At 38.4% G+C, this 19,821-nt stretch overlaps 1 protein-coding gene across 1 annotated transcript; it reads left to right on the top strand.

Moving 5' to 3' along the window:
• The first annotated feature begins 1,003 nt into the window (after window positions 1-1,003).
• On the top strand, window positions 1,004-1,931 carry LOC122297461 (cyclin-dependent kinase inhibitor 1C-like). The gene is made up of 2 exons (XM_043107519.1): window positions 1,004-1,335; window positions 1,485-1,931. Exons 1-2 carry the CDS (start codon window positions 1,230-1,232, stop codon window positions 1,724-1,726), a joined length of 348 nt encoding a protein of 115 aa, XP_042963453.1. The 5' UTR covers window positions 1,004-1,229; the 3' UTR covers window positions 1,727-1,931.
• The last annotated feature ends 17,890 nt before the right edge of the window (window positions 1,932-19,821 follow it).

The following is a 19,821-nucleotide window of genomic DNA, read 5'->3' as shown; positions in this document are numbered from 1 at the left end:
TGCGGTCCACAACCATAAGTTCTCAATCGATCAAAGTAAACCGTTAATTGTCTTCACAGACGGACCCTTTTTTTAAGGCACGATAAGATTAACCCCTGCTTCACGTTATTTTAATCTACTTTGTTGATTCTATTCGGGAATTTCTTTGGAGCTCTCCTCCGATCCTATTCTATCCCCCTTTGTAATTAATGCAACTTTGATTTTTAAAAAAATAAAGCATGACCAAGTCATTTTATTACTTACTAAAAAATTAAGAAAAAGTATCCAATCATGTTGGCGTAACAAAGAAGATAATCAAATCGTCACCATCATCATTGAGCTATCATGATCGCGAATTGATAGTGGAAGCTGCGAAAGAGTCAGAACGGTATATATTAACATACCATGTACCACCGACATTCATTTCTGGTTCTCGGGGGCTCCTCTCTTGAACACAACAATTACTTTAAGTTAAGTTATAAATAATAATATTTTATAAATTTTATTGAGATATAGTTAATTTTTTTTAATTAAGATGTGTTTAACTTTTTAAATTAAAATGTATGAAATAAGTTGAGATAAATTTAATTTTTTTATAAAAAATTGAAAAAGTTAAGGATCATTTCAATGATTAGTTTGAGATGAATTGTTATGAGTTGAATTTGATCTAACAACTAACTAGAACCTTTTCAGGTTGAATTTGGTTGAAATGTATAAATACTACACTCAAATTGTTTTGTGTGACATTAATTGATGTGATTGATTGTCACAAAGTCCACGCTAAATACACATTGCTTAAATTATTTGAGTGCATTTGTAGTTTATTAGCAGGAATTTTTCGTCTGCTTAAATGGCAAACACGATAAGTACTTATTGACCAAGTATCTATAGTACTAACCGACGTGAGAATGACCTTAATTTCTAGTAGGATTATTTTAGAATAAATCCAGATGTATATGTTCAATCATTTACCAAAAACCATATATATAACAACTCTCCAACCACTCAACAACCCATATATAATATCACAGGTTTATTTGTTCTATACCTATATACTTGACTTTGCTTATGGAAACGATTAACTAAAGAAACATTATGAGTACTAATTTTCAGTTTTTTAACTAGAATGTTTCTCAAACATGGCCAGGTAGCTATTGTGAAGTCATCTCTCTCTCTCTCTCTCTCTCTCTGGTTTCTTGTGTTAGAGGTCTCAAAAACCCATAATAGAGCATTAGTTTTTCCAACAAATAATGGAAAGAGCCTTTGTGTTGATATGCATCTTCTGGGCCGTCCTCACAATCATCACACCAACACTTATTCTCCTGTCAGAGAATTCTAAGCTCTTGGATTCAAATGGTAAGAGACACTGCGACAGGAGCAAGTTTTACAGTTTCTTTTAACATTATCGATTCTGTACGTGTACATATTAACTAGGTGCTTTGGTTTCTTGCATTACTATGCTGTTTTCTCCAAATAAATGACTTCTTTTGACTCAAAATTTTCAGGTGAGAAAAGTGGAGGAGTGAAGGCTAAGCCTAGAAGAATGGTGGGATTTGCAGATCAGAAACGTCCAAGCAAAGCACCAATACCTCTACCATTAATGGAGGCACTGGTTCCGGCTCCGGCACCAGCATGGGCACCGGATCCGGCTCCGGCTCCAGCTCCGGCAGTTAAACAGGCATCGAATCCAGCTTTGCGAGCCAAAAGATCAGCTATCTCGACTATTTCCTTAGTGGAGCAATTATAGTACTATTGGAGACACAGACACTGAGTTCATGTAGATATATATATATATATATAACCCTAGCTGCTCATAGAAAATTGCTGCATTGCTTTCAGCTTGAGGGAACCTTTGTTTCTTTCGAAGCAGATTGGGAGTAAACGGGTCATGTATCATTCACTTCATATATGCACGGCTTGTTTCTTAATTAATACTACAAAGATTTTGTAAACTGGCTTGCAAGTAGTTTGAAGGCAGGCTGTTCTGACCATTCTGCCTCTGCCTCTGCCTCTTTGCAAATCTCTCTGTTTGGCCTAGAAATCCCTTTCATTTAGGTATACTAATATCGATACCAATATTGTTTGGTCATGTTTGCGATGATTTTTTTCGGACATACACAAAAGGTTCCATGTTGGGACTAAAGATTTCATCCTTAAAAACTCACCTTAGAGCCCAAAGTAAAGTAGAACTCATCTGAACCCACAAAAGATAGGATTTTTATTTATTTTCCAATTGATTAAACCTCGAGGGATTACCCAAGTGGTGAAAGCCTTACTGTTGGAGTACCACTTCCTGTATGGTTTAAGTTTAACACTTCATAGATATTCCTTTAGAAAAATACTTAACGATTTAACCAGTTTTGTATAAGAAATTTTTTGAAAATGCAGTGTACAGGATCGAAATTTACTTTGTAGAGATGGATTTAAATTAGGGTCTTGTCATGGAGAGGTTCTCGATATAAAATAAAATAAAATTTACAATTAATTACATAATTTTATCAAAAAAATATTTTCAATTTCACACATCATCGACTTGAAAGAGTTTTGAAATAGTTAGTAAAACGTGTCATTTCTCTTCAACTATATATTGCTTCTTTTATATTCTATGTTAGAAACAATCAGATGCTTTTCGGCAATTAAAGAGCCGCACATGAAGACCTACCGACACTTTCCCCATAATCTAAATTGTCATTCTCGTACGTACATACGGACCGCATGGCTTCAACGAGGCTTATTCGCTGCGTGACTGTACATGTCTCCAAAGCCGAGCGAATGTCTTACGCACGGCATCATATCTAATCAGTTCGATCTACAGGTGCCAGTACTTCACTCATTTTCCAAGCCTTAGTTCAAGGGAGCAATGATACTGTCAGCCCTTACATTATAGTGTTTGTCTCTTCTGTTTATTGTTACAAAAGCAAAAATCGTTCGATCCTAGCTTAGATATGAGTGCTTCGTTTCTACTATCCTAGGAATCTTGTATTGCACCCTTGTGAGGATCATACTCTGTCCAAGGTTGGCACCCTAATCTATTACATGCAATCAAAATCCGTGTAAAATACGTTGGAGATAATATCAAATAAAGAATTTTTTTATTATTATAATCTTGATTTAATTTTTATAATTATCAAATCAAAAGATTTGATTTTCATAATAATCAAAATATTTATCTTCATCACAGAAGGGACATATATTTCCTCAATCGGGTTGGACTTGATCCACCTCGCTAGGGCCCAAGAACCAAGTAATATAAGCCCAATGAATGAGAAGTAAGGAGGGCTACGAAGTGTAGTCCGAAAAGATGCCGCTAGGATATTCAAGTTCTATTAAGGATATGTTGAGGGAATCTCAAGCCTTCTTAACAAAGATAAATATTCGAGATATTTGCCGGTAACAATGTATCATATTATAAGGTTATTGCCATCCAAAACATGATATACTCATCACTTCCAAGATCATAGGAGTAAATCATGCCAGTTACACTATCCTTATTGGTCGAGCCAGTGCCTCATTAATAGACACCAACTAGGGATTTGATGTAACTCTTTACGACCATTTTGATTTTATACTTGACCATCACAAATACTGAATTAGGCATTAGAGGTGTAACCTACCTACTGAGCCCTAATGCTTCTTTTGGTGTAGGTTGAGTGAGTCTATCGACAATGGTGCAAAACACGTCTTAACAGTCGGTTTCGTCTATAGGATCTAATAGGAAAAATCAACGTGCCTTATGCATGCCGACAATGATGCACTGTCAAGCAACCCAAGAGTAGAAAGCCACCTCGATAGACATGGAAGCAGGGCTCATAGAAATGGAGGACAGAGCAAAGTTTTGAATACCGTACTGGATGCCATACCGGTCAAGGCACTAGAACAAAATATTTCGGTACTAATACCGTTTCGTGTACTATTTTAGGATAGTCGATATATGAATAAATTATATATATAAATTGTATTCCAAAATAATAGTCTATATATGAATAAATTATATATAAATACATATATATAAATTATAAATTGTTTGGTCTGAATCGAGGGTAAAAAAATGAGCTTATAGCTTGAAGAAAAAAAAAAGTAAAGACCGAAATATCAGCCTGTACGTAGGCTGGTACAGGCCGAAATATTGGCCAGTATGAAACAGATATAATACCTGTACCAGACTAGTAGCCGATACGGCATATACTGACCGTACCGGTCAGTACCGGTACGGTATTTAAAACGATGGGATAGAGTGAAGAGGATGACATTAGAAATGGAGGCTCTCTAACATGAGAACGAAACCCTAAAACAAAGAGTCACTGGCTCCAGAGAAGATGCAACTTTAAGCCATAACGAGCTGGATGAGTCGTAGAGCACGGGTAGGCCCCCTGCGATAAGGACGAAGAGAAAAGGATGCACAATGACCTACACAGCCTGATGGACAAATATGAGGAGATGGTTAGGAGGATTGGGGCATCCTTGTTCGTCAACTAGCTACTCGCCATCATAAACCTACCATACAACGTTAAAATAATGGCAGTGTTGCTCCCATAAAAATTTCGAGTCCTTCAAGTTGAAAATGTACGACAACTCTAAAGATCCCATAGAGCATTTGGAGACATTTAAGTTGCACATGACTCTCCTTGGCTTTTCTAGAGATATCGCGTGCTGGGCTCTCCCCTTAACCTTCAAAAGAGTGGCGAAAGGATGGTTTGGGGTACTGCAACTAGGCTCCATAGATAGCTTTGAAGAATTGGGTAGCCAATTTTTAACCCAGTTCATGGTTAGTAGAAGATGGAGATGCCCAGCTACATACCTCCTCACTGTCAAGCAAAGAGAAGACACAAGCTTAAGGCGTATCTTGCCAAGTTTAATAAAGAGCGCATGACAACCAATGACTAACATGAGAAAATCTCCTTGGCAGCATTACTTGGAGGAATCTAGCCTAGGAGCCCGTTCATGGCAGAACTAGCAAGGACAACCCCAACCACATTGTAGGAATTCATGGATTAAGTGGATGACTTTGTCAACGGTGAGGACACTCTCCAGGCATTAACTGCACCCAGAAAGACAAAGGTAGAACAAGCGGAAGATCAATCAAAGAAGGTTAAATACTGGAAGGCTGGGGAAAGGAACAAAACCTAAAAAAGAGCCAACGCGACAGAAGGAGAGAGGTAAATGTGCCTACGAGGGCACTATATCACAGGGCAACATACACTAGCATGAGTGTCCAAATCAGAGACGAGGAGAAAACTTGAGGGACCAGTAGACGCACCTAGAGAACTCGACAGTTCTGCACCTATCATAGTATTGAATGGCATCGAACATAAGATTGCAACTTCCTCAAGCGGAGGATCAAGGAGATGTAAGAAGAAGGTGGGGGGGGGGGGCGGCCCCGGGAACTGGAGAGACAGTTGCACGGAACTCCTTCCCCATTAGGGTGGACAAAGGAAAGATGGAAGGAATGGGAGCGAACGTCCCAAAGAAGTGAAATCCCCAAAAAAAGAAGGATTATGCTAGTGGAGCCAGCCCAAAACCTTAGCCAGAGTCAGGACAAGAACAATACCCCCTGGGAGAAATTTGCATAATCACAAGAGGTTTCACTAGAGGTGGCCCCTCCTCCTCCTTTAGATGAAAGGCCTATGCACGTAAAGATAGGTATGAGGAAGTCTTCAACATTGGAAGACTAGTTAAGCAAACAAAGAGAAGACAGATAGTCACCATATCCTTTAGCGACAATGATTGTGAAGGAGTAATTTACCCCATGATGATGCATTAGTAGTAATAATGCTGATAGCAAACTACACAATGCGGAGAATATTGGTCGACAACGGCAACTCCACTGACATCCTCGTTTGGGACCCCTTTATCAAAATAGGGATTGAACAAGGTTGGCTACGTCTATCACCCACTCTAGTAAAAGGATTCTTGAGGGAAATAGTGCAACCTAAGGGGTCCATCACTTGCCCAATATCAGTAGAAATGGGCCCCTACACGACTACCACCATGATCGACTTCCTAGTGTTCAAAACTCGTTTCTCATATAACGCTATCATCAAGCAACCAACCCTGAAAGCCCTAAAGGCATTAACTTTTACATATCATCTGAAATTAAAGTTCCATACAAAAGCAGGAATCAAAGAAGTACACAACGAACAAGTGCTAGCCAGAGAATGTTATGTGTAGGAATTCAAAGGAAGAAGGATGTGAAGGTAGCTGAATTTTCTGAGCTTGGAGAGCAGTCACCGCCACCACCACCAGAGTTCATTGAGCAAGAAATTGAGACCCACGATGAGCAAAGTCTAAAGCATGGCGAGGTCGATGAACCTCTAGAGTTGGTCGCCTTGGACCAATCTCACCCAAAAGCAATGGGGAGAATCAAAACCAAGATGGACCCTAAAAGAAGATGACAGTTGAAGTAATTGCTTGCTGAGCACAAAGACATCTTCGCTTAGAGCCACAAAGATATTCCTAGATTAGACGTGAAAGTTATAGAACATTGTTTGTATGTAGACTCAGAGGCGAGGAAATTTAGACAGAAGATGAGGAGAGTCAACATTGAGAAATGCACAAAAATCATGGAGGAGGTTGATCGCCTATTGGCTACGGGGTTCATCTGGGAAGCTCATTACCCGTAATGGCTCTCAAGCATGGTACTTCTCAAGAAGTCCAACGAGAAATGGAGAATGTGTATCAACTTCATCGATTTGAACAAAACTTGTCCAATGGACATCTGTCCACTACCACGTATTGACCTAATTGTGGACTCAATAGCAGGTCACAAGATGTTGAGTTTTATGGATGCCTACTCTAAGTATAACTAGATTTGGATGAGCCAAGACAACCAAGAAAAGACTGCCTTTATAATGAATCAAGGATTATACTACTATCAGGTGATGCATTTCAGTCTGAAAAACACTGGGACAATATATCAGAGGTTGGAAAACCAAATGTTTAAGGAGCAAATCGGGTGGAATATGGAAGTATATGTAGATGATCTATTGGTCGAAAGCAAGGAGCAGAAGTAGCATGTCAAAGATTCAATTGAAGCCTTTGAGGTACTATGACAATACAAGGTGAAGCTCAACTGGATGGAATGTGCCTTTCGAGTAAGATCTGACAAGTTCATAGGCTTCATGGTGCCCAAGAGAGAAACTGAGACGATGTTTGTATCTCAATCAATAGACAAGTGCCTGCCCTTGTTCCTAGTTCTACAAAAGATGCACATCTGGACAATGAATGCCAAAGGATGTTTACCCAACATAAGGAGTATTTGGCCAGCCCACCACTCCTGAGCCAAACCAAACAAAGGAGAAAGTATTTACTTGTACTTATCGGTTACACCAAAGGCTATGTTGGACACCTTCGTGCAGAAGGAATAGAACATGTAGAAATTGGTTTATTATGTAAGTTGGTCCTTGAGGGGAGCTGATGCCAAATACCCCATAATGGAGATGTTGGCATTCACACTAGTGGTGGTCGCCCGCTGACTGAGGTCATATTCCCAGGCACACTCGATAAAGATTGTGATGGAGGTACCACTAAAATGGGTACTACAATGACTGGATACATCTAGACGTCTAGTAAACTGGTCAATCGAGTTTAATGAGTTTGATATCAACTACCTCTCCTAAACTACACTAAAGGGACTAGCATCAGCAGACTTTATAGTCAAGTTCATTGACTTTCCCGAATAAGTGCAAGGAGGCCTGAGCGAAAAGCCCTAGCAATTTTATGTTGACAGCTCATCCTACCACATAGGCGAGGCAGCAAGATTATATATGGTAGCCAGCGATGGTGAAGAAATGCGTTACGCCGTAAGGCTCAAGTTCAAGAGCACCAATAACGAGGAAGAATATGAGGCATCTTGATTAGACTAATTGTGGTAGAAGCCCTGGGGGCCAAAGAAGTGGATGGGAAACCAGACTCCCAAATAGTGGTCAACCAGATCATTAGAGAATATTTGGCAAAAGGCGAGAAACTTCAGAAAAATTTGCAATTGGTGCACAAGCAGCATGATCGCTTTAGATATTTTTGTATTAGCCAAATTCATAGGGAAGACAATTGGAAAGCTGATAAGTTGGCATGAGCTGCATCAGGGGTAGGCGAGGCAATCCTCCCATGGAAAGTAACAACAAAAATTATAGGAAGTCTAACGGTGGGTCTTGAAGTATCGAAGGTAACCACAAGGATCCCAGAGTGGGCCTTTAGCTTGACCAAGTTTCTATCCAATAGGGAGCTACCGAGAGAGAGAAAAGGTAGAAAAAGTAAGAAACAAAGCAACATGGTTCACCTTGGTGGATAGGGCATTGTACAGGCAGGTTTTCTCCACACCCTTCCAAAGATGCATCTTTGAAGAAGAAACCCATTACGTGATGGTAGAAATGCACGAGGGAATCTACAAAAACCACTCGGGTGGAAGAGTAGTAGGAGCAAAGGCATTGAGAGCAGGATATTATTGGTCACTCACTCTCATAGACACCAAGGAGTTTGTCAAGAAGAGTGAGAAATGCCAATGGTATGCACTGGTCCAACATAGACTTGCTGATGAGTTGACATGAATCACATCATCATGGCCATTTGCGTAATAGGGAGTTGACCTAGTCAAACCCCATGGCCTTAGGGAAGGGTCGAGCAAGGTTTATAATCATGGTAGTAGATTATTTCACGAAGTGGGCAGAAGCAAAAGCCTAGATGATAATAATGATCAATAAGATACTGGATTTCTATGAAAGGATATCACCTGCCAGTTTGGGATACCACAAAGCATTATCTCCAACAATGGCCAATAGTTTGACTCCGAACACTGCCAAAACTAGTGTGTTGAGCTCAGAATTAACGTGAAGTACTATTCCCCCAAGGCACCCTTAGGCCAAAATGTGAGTTGAGGCAACCACAAGACATTAATAGGGCTCTCGAAGAAAATTTTGTATGACAAGAAATGAGCTTGGATCGAAGAAATACCCGAAGTTTTATGGGCATATGGGACCATAACAAAAATACTAACAAGGGAGACACCCTTTGCCTTAACCTTCAGAAGTGAGGCAGTAATATTGGTGGAGATAGGGATATTGAGCTATAGAGTCAAAACTTCAATGAAAGCCTGAACTATAAGGGGTTAGAGTAGAACCTCAACTTGCTAGAAGAAAGAAGGGAGGAAGTTGAGATCAGAATAACGGCCTTAAAGAGATAGATGGAACACTATTTCAACGGGAGAGGCAAGCCTAGATCCTTTAAAGTGGGAGACTTAGTCCTAAAAGAGACAAATACTACTACATCAACAAAAGGAAAGCTCGGCCCGTGATGGTAGGGATCGTATGTAGTGACATCATGCAATAGGGTGGGATCATATTGCCTCAAGGATGGCGAAGGGAAGGAACCGTCTCACCCCTAGAATGCAAAGCATCTAAATTTTTTTAATTAAATTCAAAAAAGAGGTTGCTTTCACCAAATGTGTTGCTCTCTTGATCTACTAAAGTCGAGTATTTTCACTCACCCCCAGGGAAAAAATGAGGAAACAATTTAGTTAAGGATTTCCCTCCTTGTCCCTAAGTGCGATCGAGCCTATCTCCAACCAAAGCACTAAAGCTGAATATCTTCACTTGCCCCAACAAACAAAGGAGGAAACAACATCGGTAAGTGTTTCCCTCATCGCCCTCAAGGTCAATCGAGTCCATCTTCCACCTAAACACTAAAGCCGAGTGTCTTCACGCACCTCTAGTGAACAAATATAGAATGACTTAGTTAAGTATTTCCCTCCTTGCCCCTAAGCATGGTAGAGCCCATTCCCCACCTAAACACTAAAGCTGATTGTCTTCACTCCCCACGGTGAATAAAGGAGGAAAAAACTTAGTTAAGTGTTTCTCTCATTGCCTCTAAGTCCGGTCGAGTCCATCTCCCATCTAAACACAAAAGCCAAGTGCATTCACTCGGTCCCTGCAAACGAATGAGGAAACGACTTAATTAAGTATTTTCCTCCTAGCCTCTAAGCGCGGTCCAATCCATCTCCTGCTTAAACACTAAATCAAGTGTCTTCACTCACCCCCAACGAGCAAAGGAGGAAACGACCTAGTTAAGTATTTCTCTCCTTGCCCCTAAGAGCGATCCAGCCCATCTCCTGTCCACATTACAAGAGTAACGGTTTTATTGTCTTTTACAAAAGAATGCCTATTCTTGAACCTATCATGAGTGATCTTCCTATCAAATTGCCACGGCCTGCCCAATAATATATGATCCGTATGCATTGGAAAAAATCACTAAGTACTTCATCCTTGTACTTTCCAATTGAAAAAGAAACTAGCACTTACTTATTTACCTTAACCTCTCCACAATCATTCAACCATTGCAACTTATACGGTCTAGGGTATTTCAAGGTAGGTAAATTCAAATTTTTAACGAAAGTAGTGCTAACCACATTAGTACAACTTCTCCCATTAATGATCATACTACATAACTTGTTGTTGATGTGGCATCTAGCATGAAAAATGTTCTCCTGCTGTTGTTCAATGTCATCCTCTTTGACTTGGGCACTTAAATTAGGCCTAACCACAAGTGACTCACCCTCCATCGGCTACACTTCGTCATCGTCACAAGCGTCCTCAAGCGGTGACATTTGGTCGTCATTGCTCTTGCTTTTGGTTTCCACCTCTCCATCAACATGTGCAATGATGGTCCTCTTATTTGGACATTGTGAAGCTATGTGACCTACTCCCAAACAAAGAAAACACTTAATATCACGATTATGAGTTTGGGATTCAGTTTTATCTTTGTTGACATTGGGAAATTCATCTCTCCTTTTTGGTGGTTCGATTTTGGACTTTAAAATAGCCACCTTGTCTTTCCTCTAATTCGACCTCCATGAAGTAGAGGAGCCTAGATTTTGAAATGACCGAGTTCCTTTCCTTTTAAGCTGTCATTCTACCTTTGTTGCCATGTGCACCATGTCTTCCAACTCCACGTAGTGTTGCAACTCCACCACGTTGGCAATGTCCCTGGTTCAGTCCATTCAAAAACCTCACCATGGTAGGTCCTCTATCCTCCTTTAAATTAACTCAAATTATTGCGATCACCATCTTCTTGTAGTAGTCATCCACGCTCCTATAGCCTTGAGTAAGACTTTGTAATTTCTTATACAAGTCCCTATAGTAGTGACTAGGGACAACCTGCCTCCTCATGATGGCCTTCATTTCCTACCACGTCCTAATAGGCCTATCATGGTTTCTCCTTCTGTTCGTCACAAGTTAATCCCATCATATAATAGCATAGTCAGTAAACTCAATAACAGCGAGTTTTACCTTTTTCCCCTCAAAATAGTTATGGCACTCAAAAATCAACTCCACCTTCTTCTCACATTCTAAGTACGATTCAGGATCATTTTTCCCTTGGAACGATGGTATCTTTATTTTGATCTTTCCTAGGTTTCTATCAGTCTCATCTCGCAATCTCGGATCTCTTCAGAAACCTCTACCAGGCCTTTCTCCCTTTGGCACAAACATGCCCTCATCATTCAATGAAGCTATATCCTCTTTAGCTTCAAACTCATCCTTCTAGTCATCATCATAATCATCCATGTGTGCACGCCCTTCTTGCCTTTTAGCATTAGGTACTCTTTGGAGACTCCCCTCACACCAAGGAGCAATAACAACATCTTGCCTATCCATTTGATCCTGAATCTCATCAAACACCGTGCCCATACATTCAAATTGTTATTGCGTAGCCTACAACGTGAAGAACGACTCCTCTCTTCCTTCTTTGTTTGATGTGTCACCCTTGGAAGACATATTTTTGAAACTATAGAGAAATGTTAGAAATAATTCCTCACAACACTCCCACGTGTTTGCACTCAAATTATGTCACTCACACTTGTGTTTTACTCTTAAATTGACTTTTTTCCAATGTTAGTCTTACACTCTCTTGCCTTTTTCACTCGTAGCTTCCCATTTTCACTTCTTTATTAAACTAATAAACGTGATCAAGAAATTCAACTTGTAGTATTTAAACCATACTGATGACAAGAAAAGATTATAGAAATAACGAATCAAAGGAAGAGGACCAAAAAACAAAAAACGATTTTTGTTTAAGAGAACTGAAACTACAAACACTATTTATTTTTGTTTGCTTTTCTTTTCTGATGTCTTTTTTTTTTCTTTTCTTTTATGACATCTCTCTCTCTCTCTCTCTCTCTCTCTCTCTCTCTCAACTTGGTGCATGACACTAAATAAGAACAAGGAATACTGAACACAAACAGAACAAGATAGGATGATAACAAGAAACAAAAGATAAAAGGATAGTAAACCTGATTTTAGAACCTGGCTTTGATACCAAATGATGCGAACCTCGATCAATACACTTTGAGACCCAATAAACAATATTGGAATACTTGCCCAAGAAAGCTAAAATTGATATTTTTGATAAGAAAACCCCGACCCAATGTTTATAAATGAAACACAAACCAAAGGTATAAAGTAACAAACCTTGACCCAATGATTATAATTGAATTGTGAACCAAAAGTATAAAATTTGAATGCCACAAGGAAGAATCCTTAATAAGTTCACAAGTTCTCTGAAGAACTAAAAGAAAAAGCAACCTCACTTTTTCTTTGATTTTCATTCAATAATCCTTCATTCCAATAAAGTGCATGTTATTTATAAAAAATGGCTGAAAATAAGACCATAAAATATTAAAACTGATCAGCTCCTTTTTAGCCCTACACGCCTGCTATAAGGAAAATGAAAGTAACTTGGTTCCAAAATAGGAAAGTGGATAAAAATGACTAAATAATATAAGCCTAAAATTAAGACTGAGTTGGTATGAAATTAGCAGCTCCTCCATGCCAAAAATAGACTGAAATGGGCAAGGAAATCACACCTAAGGAAGGTTTGAAATAGGCAAGTCAATGATCCAATTAATTGATATGGAACTAGGAAGTCAATCAGCCAATTAATCCTTCTAATTCCACACCCACTCAAGCCATAATCAGTCATTAATCTACTCAATTGCTAAGGAAATTAAGCAAGATCAGCCCCATTAATAGCTTGGATTAAATTTACTATGCCTTCATCTTCTTTTGGGCCAAGCTTGTAATGCCCCATTTTAGAATCAGCCCAAATCTCTTGAATCAACATATTAAGTGCTTCTTTGATCTTGCTCTTGTAATAGGCCCAACTGGAACATGCAATGGATCCTTTAATGGTGCTTGTTAATTCTCATTAGTGAGAGTAAGAGTCCATGTGGGCAAAGGCAGCCTCCACCTCATTCCTTTCAACTCGCACCTTGATTACTCCTAATAGGGTTGAATCACGAAAGACCACAACACTCGTGCCTCTTCTTCTAGCTCAGCCCTCCCATCAACAATCCAAGCAACCTATGAGTCAACTCCCTAACATATCAATGCAATTCGATTAATAGAATACATGGATGATAAAACAAACTAGACAAAAGATGAGCAGTAAGAAAGCTTATCGAGGTCAGAAATCTTCGAAGCTTGTCGGTTGTATTGCAAACATACTTAGCCCTAGCATTATTAACACTCAAACCAAACCCAGAAGAACATGACCAAAAAGGACGGGATCTAGAGAATCCAAGCAATCTGAGGAGCCACGCCTTCCTCTCGAAGAGGCCAAAATCAAGCCTCACAGCTGCCCAAAGCTAGTAGGAAGGAAGGGAAGAAGAACCTGGGGTGGAAGATCCAAGCCCCCAGGTGCATTGGTCATCTGCTCACCCGGAGCTTTTGCATCACCTATGGGAGGAGTTACTAGCACTGTTTCCTCCATTGCCACATGCAAAGCAGCCTCTAGCTCTGAGGAACTGCTAAAGAGGGAGGAATGTATTGAGATCTTATCCTCACTCGGATCCATGACCAAGGGATTGCTTTGGGACAAACCCTTAATGACAAAGGTAAGAGTTGGCTTCTTACCACCAGAAACTGAAGAGGGAATAAAGCAAAGAGTGTGGCCACTATCATCAACACCGCTTAGTGATGCGCCCACAACAGGGCCATGGAGCACCCCAGAGGTGGTTGTGCATGCCCCAACATCATCATCCATAGAATCATGCACCTCCACAACATTCCTAAATGGCACACCTAGAATAGGTTTGTGAAAACCCCTTAAAACGAGTTCAAGGAAGGCCAAGGAAAAGTCCATCTCAAGTTCTTCCTCATCCTGACTAGAGGCCTCAACTAAGCCCCCATCACCTAGCGAGATAGAGTGCAGGACCAACGAGGGTGACAAAGTAGACTGTGTGAAGGACAGTCAAAATTAGCCTCCGCCTATTCCAGGATAACATCAATATTGTCTGGGCTAGGTGGTTCACACTGAATTGATCTACTATCCCACCCGATGATGACAAAGCTCGCAAAAAGTGGCCATGGCCACTAAATGTATAGGGAACTACCCGCTTGGATCCTGAGCTACTGCTAACTCATATCGGCTCACGGACCACCTCACCCTCAGTGCAATGTTTTTTCCCTTCTTCTCTGCTAGAGTGCTAGAAGTGGTGGCCACTAACATAAGATCTATCCAGCATCACCAAGAACTAGTCAATGGTGGCCAAGATGATGGAGTTAGGCACTTCGTAGAAACTCCTCACTGCATCCAAGTCCAACAAGGTGGTGGCCGTAGACCAATGGTACCCCTCGAAATACTGAGGGTTATTCTAGCTAAAGGCCCTAGGTTTCAAGAAGACCCTTTAGGATGTGACAAACGTGAGCCTAATGTTGGGGAAAAATCCTACTGCATGAAGAGACATGGGAGCCAAGCCTTCACATGTTATCCAAGACATGGGAATATGTACTGTTACAATTGATGAACACATGTGACTAAAGCGTTGTGGGGTAGAAAAGTAAATTCTCACCATACTCGTATTGTAAGAATTTGCAAGGTATGGGTACCTAGAGGGACAAATATTTTCTCAATTTGGTTGGGCCTGATCCATCTCACCAGGGCCCAAGAACCAAGTACTATAAGCGCAGTGAACGAGAAGTAAGGAGGGCCATGAAGTCCAGCCTTGAAAAGATGCTACCAAGATATTCAAGTCCTATTAAGGAAATAACCGTTGAGGGAATCTCAAGCCTTCTTAATAAGGATAGATATCTAAGATAATCCCCGATAATGATGTGTCCCTATAAGATTATTGCCATCCAAAAGGTGATACTAATCACTTCTAAGATCATGCAGTAAATCATGTAGTTACACTATCCTTATCGGTTGAGCAAGTGGCTAAATAATGGACACCAACTAGTGATTTGAGGTAACTCTTTATGACCCTTTTGAATTCATACTTGACCATCATAAACACTAATTTAGGCATCAGATGTGTTCTAGCCCTTACGATTCTTTTGGTATAGTGAGTTTGTCGACAATAGTGTGAAACACGTCTTAACAATCTCATCTCTATGTAATTTCCCTATAACTAGGGACCAATTCTTTGTATTCAACCACAACTGAGAATAAGAAAGATGTAACCTTCAAAGTATATCTTTCTTATTTTATTCTCCATCTAAATGCCTTTTATATTTTATATTTTCTATCATATTGTTGATTTGATATTATCTCTACTAGAATACTCTAAGGTATATAACATGATCATATATGGTTGCCTTTTAGAAGGGAATACTAGAGGAGAAGGTACAATGACAAAATGACACCTAACAAAAGGTTTGTTGTCAGAGGCAACCATGGTCAACATAGACACAACAAAATTTGAATTGAGGGGAGTCTAGTGATCAAGACTTATGGATACTACACATTTGACATAGAAAGGAGAGAACAAGTTTGAAATTGAAGAGAGGCAGAAGGCAAGGAAATACAAAGTCAAAGAAAAAAAAAAGGAGTCTCTTTCATAGGCCTTTAGGCTAGGGTTCCAAAACATGTTATCGAAAATCTAGTTTTAAATATTTCCATGTGGCTCAAGGAGGAGATTGGAAGAGATACAACGTTTTAATCAAGAGAAGAATGCCGATTGCTAAGATTTGCAAAGGAGAGGAAGAAACTCTAATGGTGAAGTAGTGATTGTGGGTGAAGATAGAAATTTTGGTGTCTTTATTGTCAAATGATTCTTGGGCCACCGCGTATTACCCTTCAATAAGTTTTGATCTTGATTAAGAGTAACATCTCATTTAGTTACATATATGAGATGAGATAAGATGAAATGAAAGTTGACTAAAATATTGTTATAATATAATTTTTTAGTATTAGTTTTATTTTGAGATCTGAAAAAGTTGAATTATTTATTATATTTTGTATGAGAGTTTGATTAGATGAGATAAGATGAGATAAATTGTGTTGTGTAACCAAACGAGGCATGATTGTTTATTAGTGAGGAAAATCATTGTGGCTTGTTCCTTATTAATATTGGTAGGGTGGGATGCAAACAAATATTCCATTGAGCATATTAAGTCTTTGAGAGTGAGATTGTGGCAATATTAACCAATGTATATCTTTTTTTTTCTTTTTTTTGATATATTTGGAGAGAGGGGTTTCGAACTCCAAACCTTCATTTTGGAGGTTAGGGATAATGTCAATCAGGCCACAGGTCTTTGTCAATATTAACCACTATATATCATTTGTGCAATTAGTAGGCCTGCTACTCACCCTATGCGAGTCAGTAGCCAAGCATCCCACCCCCACCCCTACCTGGGTGCGGGTCCCCTTTTTGCCCCCTGCCTCTCATCCCTTGGCCACGTCTGCCTGATAGGCAGATGGGTTCTCAAGCTTGTTGTCCCTTAACATGCCAAGTTACATAAACCTCCAAATCAACATATCCAAACCTAGGATCAACAGATTCACACCACAATACATCTAGAAAAAATAAACGTAGATCCAATGAAATACACAAAGAATATGTAGAAAAAAGAAATATTCAGGAAAAAAAAGGAGGAAGAAAGGGAAAAAAAAAGAAGAAGCAACTTATGGGGATGTTGATATGAGATAAAAAATAAAAAAAATAAAAAAAAAAATCTGTGAATGGTGGTAAAATTGTTTGAGTTAAGATGTTTTATGGAATTTTGGGATATGAGAAATAAAAAGTTAAATAAAAATATTAAAATGTTAAAATATTATTCAAAAATAATTTTTTAATATAATTTTTATTTTAAAATTTGAAAAAGTTGATTTTTTTTTTTTTTTTGTGTTTTGTTTGAAGTTTACAAAAGTTATAATGATTAAATGAAAATTTTAAAAATTTGAAATTGAAAAGTGTTATTTGAATGATGTTTGGATGTTGATGTTGAGATGATCCTCAATATCCAAACTAGCCCATGAGTAGACCCAATCATGGAGAAAAGAAAAACAAGATCAAGTATAGAAGGATGAGATGAAGAAGAAAATGAGGAGGGGATGAAGAATATGGGAAGAAGAAAAGAAGAAGAAAAATTTGTTGAATTAGAAAGAAAGGATGAGAGAGAGGTTGATGAAAAAATGTAAGGGTTGAGAGAGAAAATTAGGGTTTTTCATTATATACTGGTCCATAGCGGGTGGGTACCCTACTCACCCCTCGCCTACCCACCCAGTAATCCTGAACGGCGGGCTAATTGCCCATTCAAATACTAGGTAGGTGAGGATGGATGGGCAAGAGACAGGGGCCTATTGTAATAGCCCGCTAGAAATTCAATGGTGGAATTTCTTTATATTTTAGAAATCTCATGAAAATCCCGTAAGTTTTCACGAATTGACCAATCGCACAAGTTTTAATCTGTCAACATAGTCGATATTATTACACACTATGGTGTCAGAAATACGATTTTTATTATTTGAGGTAGTTAGAAGTGTCAGAATATGTTATGGCCTACGCCACTAGAATCAGTTGATTATTTAGAATTTTATGGCACAATAAGCCATTTTTATAATTTCGGACGAAATGCTTGTTCGAAACTGTAAAATTATTTTTAGGAGCACTTTGGGGTTAAGTTTTGGTAAACGATTTTCAATATAAGTTAATGAATATTTATGCTTTTTCATTTATTATGTATTTTTTTGGAATGAATAGTAACCTCGATAAGCATACTAAGTGCAGTATTTTCGAAATCACAGTATGTAATGTCTAAATTAGGTTAGAAAAGTTTTATTGGGATACTTGGTAAGATCATAGCCACACATAGTGAATAGTACAAGACACTTGGAACAAAAAGAAACCATTAGATAGATTTGTGAAGGAAATTAAGATGTGAGATCGTGCCACCTAAGCAAAACTTTTTTCATCTGATCAATCAAATTGTGTTAGACCAAAGAGAGTTTCAACCCTAGCGAGATCCTAAATGGTGAGAATCTAATTGAAACCCCAAAATCTTGGTTGAACATTGAAATCCTAAATGGTTTCCCTAAACCCTAAAGTTGATCTCCAAATCCCTTTTTATTAGATTTCTAGTATTGTCTTTAATCACTTGATTAAATCACTTTCACATGCTATTAATTTATCAAATCCTTATTATAACATCATTATCCAACTTTTTAAACCTTGAAAATTTGATTGGGCCAAGAAAAATTAAATTTGGGCTTGATAGCATCTCAAAATCTAATCAAACTCCCTTTAAACTCCAAATTGAAGTCCACTTGGTTGATGCCAACCAAGGCCCATGAATTTGGCCACCTTGGCAAAGTTTCTTGAAAAAGTTTCCTCCACCACATGGCAGGCCATCTACTATCCTTGGCTGCACCTAATAGTACATTGATATGAAGGAAAAATCTACCTCATCAACCTCTATACCTCACAGCTTCTGTAGGCAGTCCGTTCCCCCTCACTATTCTCCATTTTATGTCACATAGTCACTTCTAATCAAGGGTCATTCAAACCCATATCTTCCCCCTCCCAAAGTCTAAAGTCTTGAAAGATACATTTTTTTCTCTTTCATCACTTCTTCACTCTGTTCTTAGAGAGAAACCCAAAAGAGCTCTCTCGGACAGATTTTTGGGTCTTTTTGCATGGAGCTTTTTGAGCCTCTATAAGCATTTTCACGTGATAAATCCTTTACAAAAGTTGTTTATCTTTGAGTTTAGTTTCTGTATATATATTATTCGTCTCATTACATGATCATTTATTTGGTCAAAAGTATTGTTAACCATGGAAAGGTCATTCTGGGAGTAAAACAGGAGAGTATGTTATGTTTCGGAGTTTTTGACCAAGCTAATGGACATATCTTGGTCCGAAAATTTTATAGCGTGTTTTTAGTGTATTTTATGAGTTTCCATTAAGATTTTGTTGCATGAATAAAGTTTTTGATGATAGATTTTCTTAGATCTAGAAACTTAAAAACCGGAAGTGGAAAAATAGTTTTTGTTTGGAGAAAATTTGAATATTTCGTGGTTTGATCTTACTCTAAAGGTTTTGATATTTTTATATGATGATCTCAAGTCTCTTATTTTCCTGTTAGAATGTTTCGGTTAGGCCTAAGATTTTCCTCTTGTTTTCTCTTATTATCCCAAGGCTTTGATATTTAGTATTATTTTTAAAGATATTATTTTTCTATGAAAGATGATTTCGGTTAGGCCTAAGATTTGATGTTTTTAGGTTAAATCCATGTTTTATTGAGTTTTAGCCATGTGATTTTAAGTTTGATAGTTGTATCTTCTTTAGGACACATTTTTAAATCATGTGATGTTTTAATTTAAAGATATCAACTTTTCAAGGCATGGATCAAGAGATTGATCAAAGCTAATTAAGAAAAAAGCTTTTGTTTTTGGACTAAGTGTAAAACCAAAAACAAGACTCAAAGTGTTATTTTATGATTTTGACGACTTTACTTTGATTATTTAAAGCATGGTTGATTTTAGGATGATGTTTTGAATATGTTAGAAGTAAGATATGATTTTTTTGAATTCTTGGAAATGTTTTGATTTAGGGTCAAAACTTGTGATTTAAGGGTT

This window comes from Carya illinoinensis, chromosome 15, assembly GCF_018687715.1.
Source record: "Carya illinoinensis cultivar Pawnee chromosome 15, C.illinoinensisPawnee_v1, whole genome shotgun sequence".
NCBI classification, from domain to species: domain Eukaryota; kingdom Viridiplantae; phylum Streptophyta; class Magnoliopsida; order Fagales; family Juglandaceae; genus Carya; species Carya illinoinensis.
Note: the sequence above shows the minus strand (reverse complement) of the source record. Positions and strands in the feature narration are given on the sequence as shown.